The 16,954-nt window shown below is 35.2% G+C and overlaps 1 protein-coding gene across 1 annotated transcript in view; it reads right to left on the bottom strand.

Annotated features, from left to right (window-relative positions):
• Positions 1-16,954, bottom strand: part of LOC123533502 (mediator of RNA polymerase II transcription subunit 24-like) — a 56,252-nt gene that overhangs the window by 23,449 nt on the left and 15,849 nt on the right. Inside the window, exons 5-12 of the mRNA XM_053520413.1 lie at positions 15,826-15,946; positions 14,906-15,065; positions 13,543-13,662; positions 11,495-11,622; positions 10,881-10,967; positions 9,278-9,380; positions 4,090-4,232; positions 498-618 (exon numbers count right to left, since the gene is read on the bottom strand). Of these exons, the coding sequence (XP_053376388.1) occupies positions 498-618; positions 4,090-4,232; positions 9,278-9,380; positions 10,881-10,967; positions 11,495-11,622; positions 13,543-13,662; positions 14,906-15,065; positions 15,826-15,946 (983 nt within the window). The remainder of the gene's footprint in view (positions 1-497; positions 619-4,089; positions 4,233-9,277; positions 9,381-10,880; positions 10,968-11,494; positions 11,623-13,542; positions 13,663-14,905; positions 15,066-15,825; positions 15,947-16,954) is intronic.

The following is a 16,954-nucleotide window of genomic DNA, read 5'->3' as shown; positions in this document are numbered from 1 at the left end:
ATGACCAGCAAATAACCTACATACATGTAGAGCAAAATCTATCTCGGGTTATTCTGCAATAAACCACTTGCGTGCAATGACGTCATCCGATCCAGGTGCATAGCACGGTCGTAAAAAGTAGTTACCATTTTTTCTAACACTGCTGATACTAGTATGTCGTGTTAGAATCGAAATAACAAGTTCCCAAGTGTGATTTATCATAGAATAACCCGAGTTTTACGTTCTTATGTGAAAAAATATATCACTCAAACCTTGTGATATATTCTTACGCATAAGAACTCAAAACACGGGTTATTCTATGATAAACGTTTGGGAATTTATTATTTCTTAAATATTTCTCATTTTACGGGTGTATAAAAAGCCATAATTCACAACAACACTACAAAAGTGCCATAGACCTGTATTATATGATATAGCATGAGAAACAGAATGTCAAACAATTTTACACTTGTGTTATATAACACAGAACGAGGTAATGATATGTCAAACAACATTACCTCAGTGCCATAAACCTGTGTAATATGACATAACATGAGAAATGAAATGTCAAACAACCATGCTCTGTACTGTGATGCCTTGCCTCCTTCACCAGGGCTCTGTCGAGCAAACTCACTTATTCTACAAATACACATATTTCATGTAAGATTAGAGGAGGTTTTTATTTGTGAATAACAAACTTTATTTTGTTGGGTTTTGAGGCACTCAGACAAAATTTAGATTATACAGCTTTTGCAACTTTTGATGGTGGAGGATGACCCCATGTGCTTCTCCAGACAGTTTCAGCAATAGGCAGGTATTTGGGTAGAAACGCTGGCTTTAGGTAAGTCAGCTGGATTTTATATACTGGATATTTTATCAAGAACTTAAAAATTCCAGTATACTCGTTGGTAAAAGTAACAAGAGGACCATGATGGTCCTGAATCGCTCACCTCTTCCCACATGACCCAGTTTTGAGTATGACGTCGTTTTTTCTATTATTTGACATAGTGACCTAGTTTTTGAGCTCATGTGACCCAGTTTTGAATTTGACCTAGATATTATCAAGATAAAAATTCTGACCAATTTTCATGAAGATCCATTGAAAAATATGGTCTCTAGAGAGGTCACAAGGTTTTTCTATTATTTGACCTATTGACCTAGTTTTCGAAGGTATGTGACCCTGTTTTGAACTTTACCTAGATATCATCAAGGTGAACGTTCTCACTAATTTTCATGAAGATCTCATGAAAAATATGGCCTCTAGAGAGGTCACAAGGTTTTTCTATTTTTATACCTACTGGCCTAGTTTTTGACCGCATGTGACCCAGTTTCGAAACTGACCTAGATATTATCAAGGTGAACATTCAGATCAATTTTCATGAAGATCCATTGAAAAATATGGCCTCTAGAGAGGTCAAAAGATTTTAATAATTTTAGACCTACTGACCTAGTTTTTGACCGCAGTTGACCCAGTTTCAAACTTGACCTAGATGAACATTCAGACCAACTTTCATACAGATCCCATGAAAAGTATGGCCTCTAGAGAGGTCACAAGGTTTTTTTAATTATTTGACCTACTGACCTAGTTTTTTAGGGCACGTGACCCAGTTTCGAACTTGACCTAGATATCATCAAGGTGAACATTCTGACCAATTTTCATGAAGATCTTGTGAAATATATGGCCTCTAGAGAGGTCACAAGGTTTTTCTATTTTTAGATTTACTGACCTAGTTTTTGACCGCACATGACCCTGTTTCAAACCTGACCTAGATATCATCAAGATGAACATTCAGACCAATTTTCATACAGATCCCATGAAAAATATGGCCTTTAGAGAGGTCACAAGGTTTTCTATTATTTGACCTACTGACCTAGTTTTTGAGGGTACGTGACCCACTTTCATCCTGACCTAGATATCATCAAGATGAACATTCAGACCAACTTTCATACAGATCCCATGAAAAATATGGCCTCTAGAGAGGTCACAAGGTTTTTCTATTTTTAGACCTACTGACCTAGTTTTTGACTGCACGTGACCCAGTTTCGAACTCTGACCTAGATATCACCAAGGTGAACATTCTGACCAATTTTCATGAAGATCTCATGAAATATATGGCCTCTAGAAAGGTCACAAGGTTTTTCTATTTTTAGACCTACTGACCTAGTTTTTGACCGCACGTGACCCAGTTTCGAACTTGACCTAGATATCATCAAGATGAACATTCAGACCAACTTTCAAAGAGATCCCATGAAAAATATGGCCTTTAGAGAGGTCACAAAGTTTTTCTATTATTTGACCTACTGACCTAGTTTTTGATGGCATGTGACCCAGTTTCGAACCTGACCTAGATAACGTTCAGACCAATTTTCATGAAGATCTTGTGAAATATATGGCCTCTAGAGAGGTCACAAGGTTTTTCTATTATTTGACCTACTGACCTAGTTTTTGAAGGCACATGACCCAGTTTCGAACTTGACCTAGATATCATCAAGGTGAACGTTCTGAACAATTTTCATGAAGATCTTGTGAAACATATGGCCTCTAGAGAGGTCACAATGTTTTTCTATTTTTAGACCTACTGACCTAGTTTTTAATGGCACGTGACCCAGTTTCGAACTTGACCTAGATATCATCAAGGTGAACATTCTGACCAATTTTCATGAAGATCTTGTGAAATATCTGGCCTCTAGAGAGGTCACAAGGTTTTTCTATTTTTAGACCTACTGACCTAGTTTTTGAAGGCACATGACTCAGTTTCAAACTTGACCTAGATATCATCAAGATGAACATTCTGACCAACTTTCATAAAGATCCCATGAAAAATGTGACCTCTAGAGTGGTCACAAGCAAAAGTTTACGGACGGACGACGGACACTGCGCGGTCACAAAAGCTCACCTTGTCACTTTGTGACAGGTGAGCTAAAAATGTGATAACTGTCTCATTTACAAGTGAGATATATGCCATATTTATGAAAACCACACAGTGAAAGTGAAAATTGCAAATATGGCCTGACTTTTAGTATCATATATTCCATATTTATGAAAGACAAACAAGTTTTCTTTTTATTTTATGTTATTTGATGAATACAGGCAAAAAACTAGAAATGTGTCCATAGGACACAGATGCCCCCACTACATGACAAAGGATACAAATTTTTTCCTAGGTCAGGGGCCATAACTCCGCACAGCCGCAAATGCTGACCAACATTTCTTTAAACTTTGGTGACTCTAGGTCAAATACTTTTGGAGCTATACGCACGACACAACATTAAAATGACCAATTTTTAACTAAGTCAGGGGCCATAACTCCTACTAATCTAAACGAATCCGGACGCGAAACCCCAAGTGCACAACTGCACATGCTGACCAACGTTCCTGTAAACTTTGGTGACTCTAGGTCAAATACTTTTGGAGCTACGTGCAACACAACATTAAAATGACCAATTTTTTTACTAAGTCAGGGGTCATAACTCCTACAAAACTGAATGAATCTGGACGCAAAACCCCAGGTGCACAACTACACATACTGACCAACATTCCTGTAAAGTTTTGTGACTCTACGTCAAATACTTTTGGAGCTAGGCACGATGCAACATTAAAATGACCAATTTTTACAAAGTCAGGGCTATAACTCCTACACGACTGAATGAATCCGGACGCGAAACCCCAGGTGCACAACTACACATGCTGACCAACATTCCTGTAAGGTTTTTAGACTCTATGTCAAATACTTATGGAGCTATGTGCGACACAACATTCTTGGAAGGACGGACGGAGGACGAACGGACAAGGGCAAATCTATATGCCCCCCATCCCCCAGAAGTGGGGGCATAATAAAAGAAAAACAATATCATTTGCAGTATCATAAATTATTTCACTGTACCTTAGTGTAGCAATCTTGATAACTATCTCACTGTAGTTCTGACATTCCATACTACTTCAACAGTTCAACAGTAACAACTGATCATATAAAACAAGATGGGCAAACGTAATCTGGGAGACTCAAGCTAAAAGCTCAAATTTAAAGCTTTCCTGAATGACTTTGCCAGCTTAGAACATACATTTGTATATCTCTGAAAACACACAGTATGCTGTTTAAAACCACATACTTGATCAGTTTGAAACAGAAGACCTGCAGTTTTCCTGTTGCTGCTGCAGCGGCCAGAATCAAACCAAAGTTCTTCCCAGACAGCATGTGCTGCAGGACTCCAAACAATGACTCCTGATTCTTCGAGTAGTCAGCATCTAGAGTCTGAAAAATATCTCAGTGTCAGCATATAGAACTGAAAGATATCATAGTCAGCATCTAGAGTCTGAAAAATATCTCAGTGTCAGCATATAGAACTGAAAAATATCACAGTCAGCATATAGAGTCTCAAAAATATCCCAGTGTCAGCATATAGAACTACAATTAATTAATTTATTTATTTGCGTTTTACGGCGCACCAACACAGAATAGGTTATATGGCGCCAAACAGGACTACAAGTTTTGGTTTCACATCTCATTTACATCGAAATAAAAACATGAGGTATAGAACTACAAAATATCCTCATATAGATTCTCAAAAATATCACAGTCTGCATATAGTCTGAAAAATATCACAGTCTGCATACAGTCTGAAAAATATCACAGTCCTCATATAGAGCCTCAAAAACATCACAGTCTGCATATAGTCTGAAAAATATCACAGTCCTCATATAGTCTCAAAAATATCACAGTCTTCATATAGTCTCAAAAATATCACAGTCTGCATATAGTCTGAAAAATATCTCAGTCCTCATATAGAGTCTCAAAAATATCACAGTCTGCATATAGAGTAACTTCGGATAAATTAGACAGTCGTGTAATTTCGACACCTTGAATTAATATCCGTGTGGAAAAACCCATAATGTCCTAGAATAATTCTTCTTAGGTAATTTATATGACGTCATATTTATGTATGACATCATGAGAACATTTTGATCACACAGGTGCTCGTTCCTTTCCGATACGCTCATCGGGTAACTTCGACAGTCAAATTCATTTTGAACGAAAACCGCAGTTACAGTTTTCTGTAAGAATGGTCAGCGAACCTAAGGTGTGTAAAACTATTCTTACAATTGCATTTTGACTTTATTTAACTGAAATATAAACAGAACTATATTTGATGTTGATGTTTAGAACCAAATAGTATCCCATGTTTCCAAGCATGACCTTGGCTAGGGGGTGACGAATTTGCAAGACAAGATATAACATTGTCGTGCAAATTCGTCATACTATTAAAAATTATTCGATTATATCTCCTTTAAAGGATATTTACGGTATACAAGTGGTTTTTAAGCGTTTTTTACCAATCCGAGCTTTCCTAATTTTAACCACACAGATTCTTAGAGTATGTAACCTGAGCAGACGTCGCTAATTACATCATTAAAAAAGCACCTGTACATTTAATTAGCGTGCACATAATAACACCTGGGACCAATATGAATATATGACAATTAATTATCAATAGACAATAAAAATTCATGCAAAGTGTAATATATTGATTAGCATACAATAAGAACATATCACCGATCGTTATTTAAAACAATCATAGCTGAGTACTCTACATATTTTAGCAAAGAAGTATAAAATACATTTATTTTTTATAGCTCTTTGATTTTAGTTACAAAAACCCTTCTATTAGATTAAAATGTCGAGACAAATTCATGCGAAATGTTGCAGCTACTCTCCGTCAAAACTTGCTTCCGCCGTTCAGATGGTAGAAAATGGTACCATACATGTCAAAAAAAGGCAGCAGCGAATAAATAAATAAACATCATTAATGAGGCTATATCTTATATTGTTTCCCGAAACAATTAGCCAGCGTTTGTATAATCTACTGAACAATAAATATTATTGTTTGTTTTACTTTTTATAGCTCGAGTTATGAAATCTGAAAAATTAGAGCCTACTCGTCAGCATAAAACCATGTGTTATGTCTGTTGTGAAATTAGCTGTTTTTAATGTAGTTCTACAAAAATGATTAATGTTCAACTTGTATAGTTTTAAAATTCATCAGGGTGCCGAATTTGCCCGAAAGATGTCGAACTTACACGACGACAACAATCAGAATAAAATCCATCATATTGACGATGTAGATGCAAACACTTGGCAGCGTTTTATACTGAAGACGCAGAAAAGGTCTACTTTCGTTTTCATGAAATGTTCGCACCGGTCATTCTGCAACGAAAACTGCTTCACCGTTTTTATGCTTAAGGTGTCGAATATACCCGAAGTTACTCTAGTCTGAAAAATATCTGTCCTCATATAGAGTCTCAAAAATATCACAGTCTGCATATAGTCTGAAAAATATCATAGTCTGCATATAGTCTGAAAAATATCATAGTCTGCATATAGTCTGAAAAATATCTGTCCTCATATAGAGTCTCAAAAATATCACAGTCTGCATATAGTCTGAAAAATATCATAGTCTGCATATAGTCTGAAAAATATCATAGTCTGCATATAGTCTGAAAAATATCTGTCCTCATATAGAGTCTCAAGAATATCACAGTCTGCATATAGTCTGAAAAATATCATAGTATTTACATGATACAACTCTATATGGACATTTAAATAGAAGTTTCTTATAACCAAACTCTGTTACATTTTTTGGATATAAAAAGAAACAGCTTCTAAACAGACTTCTGAAAACTGTTCATTACATTATATCTGGATTCAGTGTCAGTCTCATATATTTTTCTGACATCTGCAGTAAAAGCTTCTTCGAAGATATTCAGAAACGTAAAACATTTTTATAGTTTCTTTCCTAAAAAATTAGCACAGAATTTAAACAGAACAAACAAAAATTTCTTGCATAAGGTTTGTTAGAAACTGGTTTCACATAAAAGTTATTCTTCCTTAATATTTTATGATAATTTATTTCTTCTAATCAAAATATAATGCAACTGCACTTTCAAAGCACTGGATGTAAAACTCTTACAAAGAATTAAGGAAAACAGTATGCCTTCAGGGCTCTCGCGAGCGAGCAATTTGAGCAAAATAGGCGCTTTTGAACACCAAACTTCACTCAAAACTAACCTCAAAGCAAAATGCAAGTCGCCCAATTTTCTTTGATATCCGCATTTGCTAATTACCACTTCCCAGACTGTTGACAATTTGCACGGTGTCAAAATGAGTGTTGAATACACAGACACAAGCCAATAGCATAATTTTAGCTCCGCCTACTTCAGGCACTTGCGAGATTTTCCCGAAAAGTGTGAAAGCGAATCAAATTATCTGATACACCAGGGTCGATTGTGTTCAACCAATTAGCGCCGCGGTTACGTCTTTGACACTTTGCGTTTAATTGTCAACATGTTCGAGAGCAAAAAAGCAGTATTTTATAAAGAAATTGCTGATTAATCATGCGATTTATTGGAATATTGTACACAATTATTTGTTATCTATGGTAAAAGAATGGCATGTAATGTATTAACTACGTTAAATTGACTTCCATCGATGAACTGATTTGAATATGACATTGTATTTCTCGAGATGGTGACTCGCTGTTAATAATAAATACTTCATACAAATATCATCAAAAATCGGCGTGTTAGATTTAATAACAGCATTGGCTTGAATTTTGAAAACATTTTTTTTCAGAATTTTGTAATGAAACAATAACCAATAGTAATGTATGGGAAATGACCTTACTAAGAAAATGGATTGTCAGTTCAATGTTTTTTGTATAAAAACAAGAATATTACAGCCACCTTTCCTATCACTCAACAGCATTGCGGCTGAGGAGGTCTTCCTTCTTCCCCCTGAATTAGCTGGAGGGAGAAGTGACTTTTTCCAAAGAATTGGACCTAGCTAGACCCCTGGCCATCTTAAAAAAAGACAGGTTACCTTTAGAATATTCTAGAGAACAGACAGGATACCTTTACAAAACTTTACAGAATAGACAGGTTACCTGTAAAACACTTTATAAAACAGACAGATTACTCCAAGAACACTCTATAGAACAGACAGGTTACCTTCCGAATGCTCTATAGAACAGACAGGTTACCTTTCGAGTACTCTATAGAACAGACAGGTTACCTTTCGAGTACTCTATAGAACAGACAGGTTACTTTTCGAGTACTCTATAGAACAGACAGGTTACAATTAGAATGCTCCATAGAACAGAAAGGTTACCGTTAAAACACTCTATAGAACAGACAAGTTACTATTAGAACCTTCTATAGAACAGACAAGTTACTATTAGAGCCCTCCATAGAACAGACAAGTTACTATTAGAGCCCTCCATAGAACAGAACAGGTTACCTTTAGAACGCTCTATAGAATAGACAAGTTACTATTAGAACCCTCCATAGAACAGACAAGTTACTATTAGAGCCCTCCATAGAACAGAACAGGTTACCTTTAGAACACTCTATAGAACAGACAAGTTACTATTAGAACCCTCCATAGAACAGACAAGTTACTATTAGAGCCCTCCATAGAACAGAACAGGTTACCTTTAGAACGCTCTATAGAATAGACAAGTTACTATTAGAACCCTCCATAGAACAGACAAGTTACTATTAGAGCCCTCCATAGAACAGAACAGGTTACCTTTAGAACACTCTATAGAACAGACAAGTTACTATTAGAACCCTCCATAGAACAGACAAGTTACTATTAGAGCCCTCCATAGAACAGAACAGGTTACCTTTAGAACGCTCTATAGAATAGACAGGTTACTGTTAGAATGCTTAATAGAAAAGACTGGTTACCCTTAGAACGCTCTATAGAACAGACAAGTTACTGTTAGAACCCTCCATAGAACAGACAAGTTACTATTAGAGCCCTCCATAGAACAGAACAGGTTACCTTTAGAACGCTCTATAGAATAGACAGGTTACTGTTAGAATGCTTAATAGAAAAGACTGGTTACCCTTAGAACGCTCTATAGAACAGACAAGTTACTGTTAGAACCCTCCATAGAACAGACAAGTTACTATTAGAGCCCTCCATAGAACAGAACAGGTTACCTTTAGAACGCTCTATAGAATAGACAGGTTACTGTTAGAATGCTTAATAGAAAAGACTGGTTACCCTTAAAACGCTCTATAGAACAGACAGGTTACTGTTAGAATGCTCTTTAGAACAGATAGGTTATGTTTAGGACACTATTAGGACACTCTACAGAACAGATCGGTTACCTTTAGAACACTATAGAACTGACAGATTACCTTTAGATCACTCTACAGAACAGATTGGTTACCTTTAGAACAGTTTATAAAACAGACAGGTTACTTTTAGGACACCCAATAGTTTAGACAGATTACCTTTAGAATACTATTGAAAGTTGTTTCAGCTCGGATGATGAGAGCAGCACAGGTAAGTGTACCTTGTTGGTCACTTGGCCGCGGCTTCTGAGATTCTCCATTCCTGCAACAAACAGTCTGAGAATGAACACTGAACAGGTCAACAGTCATAAAAATTATTCTGTTATATAACCATGATTAATCTTCGAACTTGGGGCAGTTCTCTTTGTCCATTACAATACTTGCTTGTTTCTTTTATATTCACAAAAAGTAAATTTTACGTCTGTTCTGTGTGTGTGTTTGGGTTTTACGTCTTTTTCAACAATTTTTCAGTCATACAAACAACGGTGTCTACTTGTAGCAGTGAGCACAATGCCCAACTTTATAGTGCTGCCTCACACCTGGCATGATATGTACCACCCAGTCACATTATACTGACACCAGGCTGACCAGTCCTAGCACTATCCTCTAAATGCTGAGCGCCAAGCTAGGAAGCTGCTAGTACCCATTTTTACATCTTTGGTATGACGTGGCCAGGGATCGAACCCACCATCTCCCGCTCTCAAAGCGACATCAGTTCTGATAGTGTTTTTAACATAGCTATCATGGATCACATATAAAAATTTGTAGCACAGGTCCTCTATATGTCATGTTTTACACACAATTCAAGAGATAGATAATGGCTTAAGGGCAAAAATGTTTAGACTACCCAGTAACAATTACATGTAGTCTAAAACTTTATCTGTATGAGATTATGATCAAAAAAAATAAAACATACATGTACCTTATGTAATTCTTTTTCCTAGTACTCTGTAAAGTAGAGCTACAGATTCTTTAAGGAGTAAAATTTGTAGTACATGTAATTGTAAGTTCAGTTATCAGTTGAAGACATTTAATATGTAAGATACTCTTCTCACCTTCTAGGCTGTATCCTTTTCTGCCAAAATTCTGAGATGAGAGTGACCTTACAAGCTAAATTAAACGTGTTTCTGTTGAATTAATCCTTTCCACTAAGTGGAGATTCTGAAAATGATCTTGTAAACCTTCTAAACTGAAAACCTTTCATGTTGATATTCCAGGACTGATAATACCTTTGAGGCTGAATTCTTTTCAGTTGAGACTTATCTTACCTTCTAAGCTAAATCTTCTGAGATGAGATTGTTCTTACCTTCTAAGCTAAATCTTCTGAGATGAGATTGTTCTTACCTTCTAAGCTAAATCTTCTGAGATGAGATTGTTCTTACCTTCTAAGCTAAATCTTCTGAGATGAGATTGTTCTTACCTTCTAAGCTGAAGCTTCTGAGATGAGATTGTTCTTACCTTCTAAGCTGAAGCTTCTGAGATGAGATTGTTCTTACCTTCTAAGCTGAAGCTTCTGAGATGAAATTGTTCTTACCTTCTAAGCTAAATCTTCTGAGATGAGATTGTTCTTACCTTCTAAGCTGAAGCTTCTGAGATGAGATTGTTCTTACCTTCTAAGCTGAAGCTTCTGAGATGAAATTGTTCTTACCTTCTAAGCTAAATCTTCTGAGATGAGATTGTTCTTACCTTCTAAGCTGAAGCTTCTGAGATGAGATTGTTCTTACCTTCTAAGCTAAATCTTCTGAGATGAGATTGTTCTTACCTTCTAAGCTGAATCCTTTTCTGTTGAGATTCTGAGATGAGATTAACCTTAGAACATTCCCCAAGAAGATAGCTCAGTAAATCACAACTGAAATAAATCATCAGGTAATGAGGCTTCATAATTGAGCCACGCCATGAGAAAACCAACATAGTGGCTTTGCGACCAGCATGGATCCAGACCAGCCTGCACATCCGTGCAGTCTGGTCAGGATCCATGCTGTTCGCTAACGGTTTCTCTAATTGCAGTAGGCTTTGAAAGCGAACAGCATGGATCCTGACCAGACTGCACGGATGCGCAGGCTGGTCTGGATCCATGCTGGTCCCAAAGCCACTATGTTGGTTTTCTCATGGCACGGCTCAATTATATGAAGAGATGATACCAAAACATTTTCCCTTCTCTGATTTATGTAATTTTCTGTAAGCCATGCACTCTTTTTATAAGATAACAGCCCTACAAACAATACAAATTGCACATGTATACCAGTCCTGCTTATTCATACAGTAAACTTGGGAATGCTTATTTCAATACCAATGTTTAATGTCAGTCACATCTAGCATGTCAAAGAAGCACAGTAACCCTATTATGTTTGATGTCAGACCTATGCAATAACTCACTTGTGTTTGATGTCTGCCAGATCCAGCATGTTAGAGCTGTACAATAACTTGCTGAAGCCTTCCTCTAGGTCCGAGCTGAAATCGCGACTTGGTTGTTGTTGTTGTATTTTCTGCAGAATCTGTGGTACCTGTCATATACAGGAAAGTTGTTTTGCGGATGTCGGATGAAAATATTTTCTACAGTTAAGAATTTTTTCATACTTCGAAATATTTTGCCAATATAGCATGTTGTTTCATGATAAACTTCAGATGTTTTGAAATCAACCCTTTAGAATATGGAACTTTGATATTTCATTTTGTGTTATTAAACCACCCTCTATGTGCCTTAAGATGGGAAAATGTTGACATCACCCATGTCAAAATCTTTTACAGGCAAAATGTCTTACAGGACCGACAGTTAATAGAGAAGGGACACATCATTATGGGCCTCATATATCACCCTGAAATTGTGATATGAATATTAAATTATTTATTCCATTTTTATGCATGAATGATTTAAGAAATAATTTATTGCAAAACAGTGCTTTATCACTATTTATACACGATGAGCGGTTATGCTTTGGGCGTAATAATTTCACGAGGGCGCAGACCAAGTGAAATTATTTCGCACGACGTATAACCGCCTGAGTGTATAAATAGTGATAAAGCACTGTTTTGCTATAAATTATTTTGATTCTAAAATGTTCTTTATTGTAAAATTTAAATCAAATATGATGGAACTGTTTCTTCGCGCAAGCATGGCGCCAACAGTAGGTATTTGTTAAAACACGCCAGGACCGGAAACAGTAATACGTCTTGTGGCAGAATTCATTTCGAGGGAAAATTATTGTGAATTATTCAGCAAAGCGAATAACTAATTCAGTATGTGTATAAATTAATCAAAACGTTTGTGCAATGTGACATTTCGTTTAAAACATGTTATTAAGTAAAATATTTCATGAAATTTGTAAGCGCTATTTCTAGATGCGTACATGGCGCTAAATATCACGTTGACGTGACGTCAACATAACATCGTTGTGATGATTAAAGCATTGTTAGCCATATTAGAATTGAAAATAAAACATCAGAAATTATGTGCTATAGTTTTATGTTTATTTTGATATAAAAAATATTGCATCAAAATTCACCACGACTTTTAATTGAACTCCTAAAATTAAAGTGTTTCATTTTCATTCTAACATTACAAATTGTAAATATTAGCCAAAAATCATTCCACTCATTGCTTTGATTAGACACAGAAAATTTACTTTTACTTTCCCATTTTACCTCTGAACTTAATTTATTACTTGCTTCTTTTCTGAAAATATTTTTTTGTTAAATGTCAAATTTTAACATGTAAAGTAAGATCATATTAAGCTTTTTTTTTTTATTTGAAATTGAAGATTAGATCAGATTACCGGTAAGTATGACTTATGTTTCCATATATCAATTTCTTTCTTATAGTTTGGGATAAAATGTTATGTTTTTGGAATAGAAATTTTCATAATTGACAAGTTACAATCATTTTTCAAGTTTTTCCAAAGAATTCATATTCAAATTACCTGCACTTGATACCATAATGCTTTTTGGGCCTATTTCTGAAAGAGATTTTATTTGACATTCTGGACCGAATTTAGAGTTGAACAATTTTAAAAAAAGTAATCCAGTTGTATTATATTGTAAAAACAATACCCAGATATTCAATTTTTGTAAAAACATTCCCACGTACTACCCCTCACTCCACCTGCCCAGCAAAGGCTTGCTAGTCTAGTCTAGATTAAAACGGGATGTGATAAAAAGTAGAGCTGTAGTGCAGTGAATATAAGGTAAGTCACACACTTGTCGGAGGCTCAATACCCCATTCGATTCATCACCATCCCTTCATATAAGTCAAAAACTCCATAATCTTCAAGCTTTAATTATAATCAAGCTAAAATAAATCAGCGTAAACTAAAATAGGCACATTTACAACCAATCTAAAACACTGTTACACAACCAGTTACATATATTTTTCACCATGTCTCTGTGTAACAGACTGAAGAGTTACTGAGAGGATACTCTATACATACCTTTAGGAAAGTAAAAGCACACCATCTATACTGTTCTTGACTTTCCCCTGACTTCAGGTCAATCAAGCCCATGAAACACGCCCTGAACAGCTCACAAAACAAGTACGGCCTCTGAAGTTTCTGCAAAAAAAATTGTCTGAGTGAACAATTGTAACAGAAATCAAAAGTAGTATCAAACTTTGCAATCACAAAGTATGCAGTTGGAACTTCGTAAATCAACCTTGTTTACCTTGAAATTCTGGCTAACTCAAATTTTTCCATATCCATTATATTTCTGTCAAATGGTACTGTATTTTCACTCCTTTTAAGCCAAATTTGACACAGTGCAGCTAAGTTATTTTGGTTTAAATGTAAAGCCCTTTCAATCCAACTCATATGTGTTTAGCCCTCAATGTGTCTATTAAAATCTTGTTTCTAAAATAAACCTTGAAATGATATTGCAAATAAAAACTATGATTAAAATGTATTTCAAATTACAATATATCCTCAAAATGTATATAAAATGTAAATGCCTTCTTCACATGTACATATACATATATATATTATGCTTTTGTAACATTTTTAGTGAAAAGCACATGCAGCTGGTGTCATTATAAGCTGAATTTTAGTTATCTTGAAGTAAAACACTTGGTTCTATGGAATTCCAGGTACTGAATTTCAACTCTATACATATAGTCAATGAAAAATTACTTAACCCTTATCCTGCTAATTTCTATAATGAACTTGTCCTTCTTTCTATCTGGATAGTACCATTTAACTGTTAAAAGGGGTGCTTACCAAAAATCCATGAATTCATATCTCAACAAAATTGCCATCTTGGTCGAAACAATGACATTTCATGGCAAATTCACAGTAACTAAAATCTGTTGAATTATTAAACCAAATTCAAACAAACAAAACTTTGTTTACACTAAATAAATTTGCCCAAATTCATCTTACTTTATCTGTTTGTGAAATGCTAAATCAGCAAAGCTGCAAGAAGTGAAAGGAAATGTCATACATTAACCCCGAGATGCAAAAAAACAACTTTTAATCTGCAAGGAATGAATCTCTTTGTTGTTAGCAAATCCAATTTATTTATTTTTTATTTAGTTGGGTTTAACATTGCACCGACACATTTATAGGTCATATGGCGACTTTCCAGCTTTGATGGTGGAGAAAGATGTCATGTGCCCCTCTGTGCATTATTTCATCATGAGCGGGCACCTGGGTAGAACCACCAACCTTCCGTAAGCCAGATGGATGGCTTCTTCACATGAAGAATTCAAAGCCCCAAGTGAGGCTCGAACCCACGTCAATGAGGGGCAAGTGATACAAAGTTCTTGCTCATTCTAATCGTTTACAGTATACAAGTAAGATATACCATGAGTTTTTCCAGGACAAACAGTTGGTCTACAAAAGGTTGCATGTCACTTGTTGGGTTGAGGACAGCTTCTAATCCTACCATGGTAACAATTGTTGGACAGATTGGCAGGTGAGCAACATCTAACAGAGCATCTGCTGGCATTACCATACACTTTACACTGAAATCAGCAAAAATATGATGCACACTTTGAACTAAAATTGGGTAAAATTTGGTGGCATAACTATACAATATATTCTGAAACATGATAAAATCTGGGACAATTCCAGACACTTGAACTGAAATTAAGTAAAATATGGCAGCATTCCCATATCATCTATGTCGAAAAACAGTAAAATGTGGTTGCATTTCTATACATTTGATACTCAAATGGGGAAAAGATTGATGGTATTACTATAAACTTTATACTGAAATAGGGAAAATTCTGATGGTATTTCCTTTAATACAATTATGGAATTATGAAAAGGGGAAAATTTCTGTGTTCCAGAAACTTCAGTCCATCAACTTTATACTGAAATAAGGAAAAATCTGATGGCAATCCAATAAATTTAACATTGAACGAAATGAGGAGAAGTATAGTGGCATATTCCCATCTTTCATACTGATATGAAAGGAAATCTGGTAAAATTGGGAAAAATCTGGTAACACTGCCATGTATTTTTACTTAATAATTAAAGACACATGTAGCACTGAAATCAGGAAAAATATGGCATCATTAAAAGATACAATAGATACAAAATTAAATTTATAGTGGGGCAAAGATACAAGAATAATCAGAGGTGTGAAGCTATATAAGACTTAAAACATACATTCAAATACAAATAAGAAAAAAAAACAGGTAAAACACACATTGAAATGTAAGGTCTTGAAAAACAGAACCATATTAACTAATAAGAGGACAAGGTCTATCATTAGTGTACCTTTTAAGAAAGTTTAAGTTGGAAACATCTTGTCTGACGTCCTCTGATATAGCATCCTGGGAGATTTGTGACAGGGTACCTCTAACATTCAACTCTGTTTGCTCCATCTCACAAAATATCTCTGTAAACAATCATAAGCTGACAGGTTAACACCTGGCAAACGACACATCTTCACACTGGCCTAAATTAAAACTGAGTATGTTTGGTCTTTACCTATCAACCCAAGATTTCAGCCCAAACTCAAAATATTTAATATATTGCCTTGTCAGAGAAAGAACCATTTATATTCAAGTGAACATTCCTATTCAATCAATTTCAAATAAATTGCATTAATTGCTGTGCTAAATGTTGCGTGGACAAACTGGATATAATTTTGTTATAACCATTAAAAATGCCTAAAATAAATAGAAAATTTGTTTATTTCAGTGTAAGATCAAAATATATTTCACTCATGAACACCATAATTTACATTTTCACTCGTGGCTGTGCCACTCGTGAAAATATTGCATTATAGTGTTCACTCGGTGAAATGTATTTCGATCTTACACTAAAACAAACAAATATCTTCTATATAATGTGTGTTTGATTCTATTGATTAGTCAATAGTAACTGCATCGGTATAACTATTTTCTATTATAAAAACATTGGTTGTACAATAATTGAAAGGTTTTTAAAAATTCCATCCACTATTTCACCTGTGAATTCCTTTAATCAGATATTTAGATATTTTTTAACTCATGTTCAGATGTGATAACTGTAATATGATTTGTAAAAATACGCGTAAAAGTTGGAAATAGTCAAAAGCTAAATTAAATCTTTCTACAAAGAAATCTGAATCTTTGGAATGTAGATTTTCAGGCTATTATTAAATAGATCATGAAATGAAAAAGCAATGCTTGAAATGGCATAATTTACCTACCTACTTACTCAGTGCTAAAAAGGTGGGTAGATAAAGGGCAAACCGCCAAAGTCTTAACATAGTTTTAATTTTGGCCTAACTATAGTGATACATTAAATTAAGAAGCTCTTAGTTACATTATTTTCCACAATATGTGATTCTTAGCAAATGTTTGAGGTTATATATTTGTTTGCAGGTCTGCAATCAACAAGAGCTGTCCGTAAGACAGCC

The sequence above is a fragment of the Mercenaria mercenaria genome, chromosome 12 (genome assembly GCF_021730395.1).
Source record: "Mercenaria mercenaria strain notata chromosome 12, MADL_Memer_1, whole genome shotgun sequence".
NCBI classification, from domain to species: domain Eukaryota; kingdom Metazoa; phylum Mollusca; class Bivalvia; order Venerida; family Veneridae; genus Mercenaria; species Mercenaria mercenaria.
The sequence above is the reverse complement of the archived record's forward strand: the minus strand, read 5'-3'. Positions and strand labels throughout refer to the sequence as shown.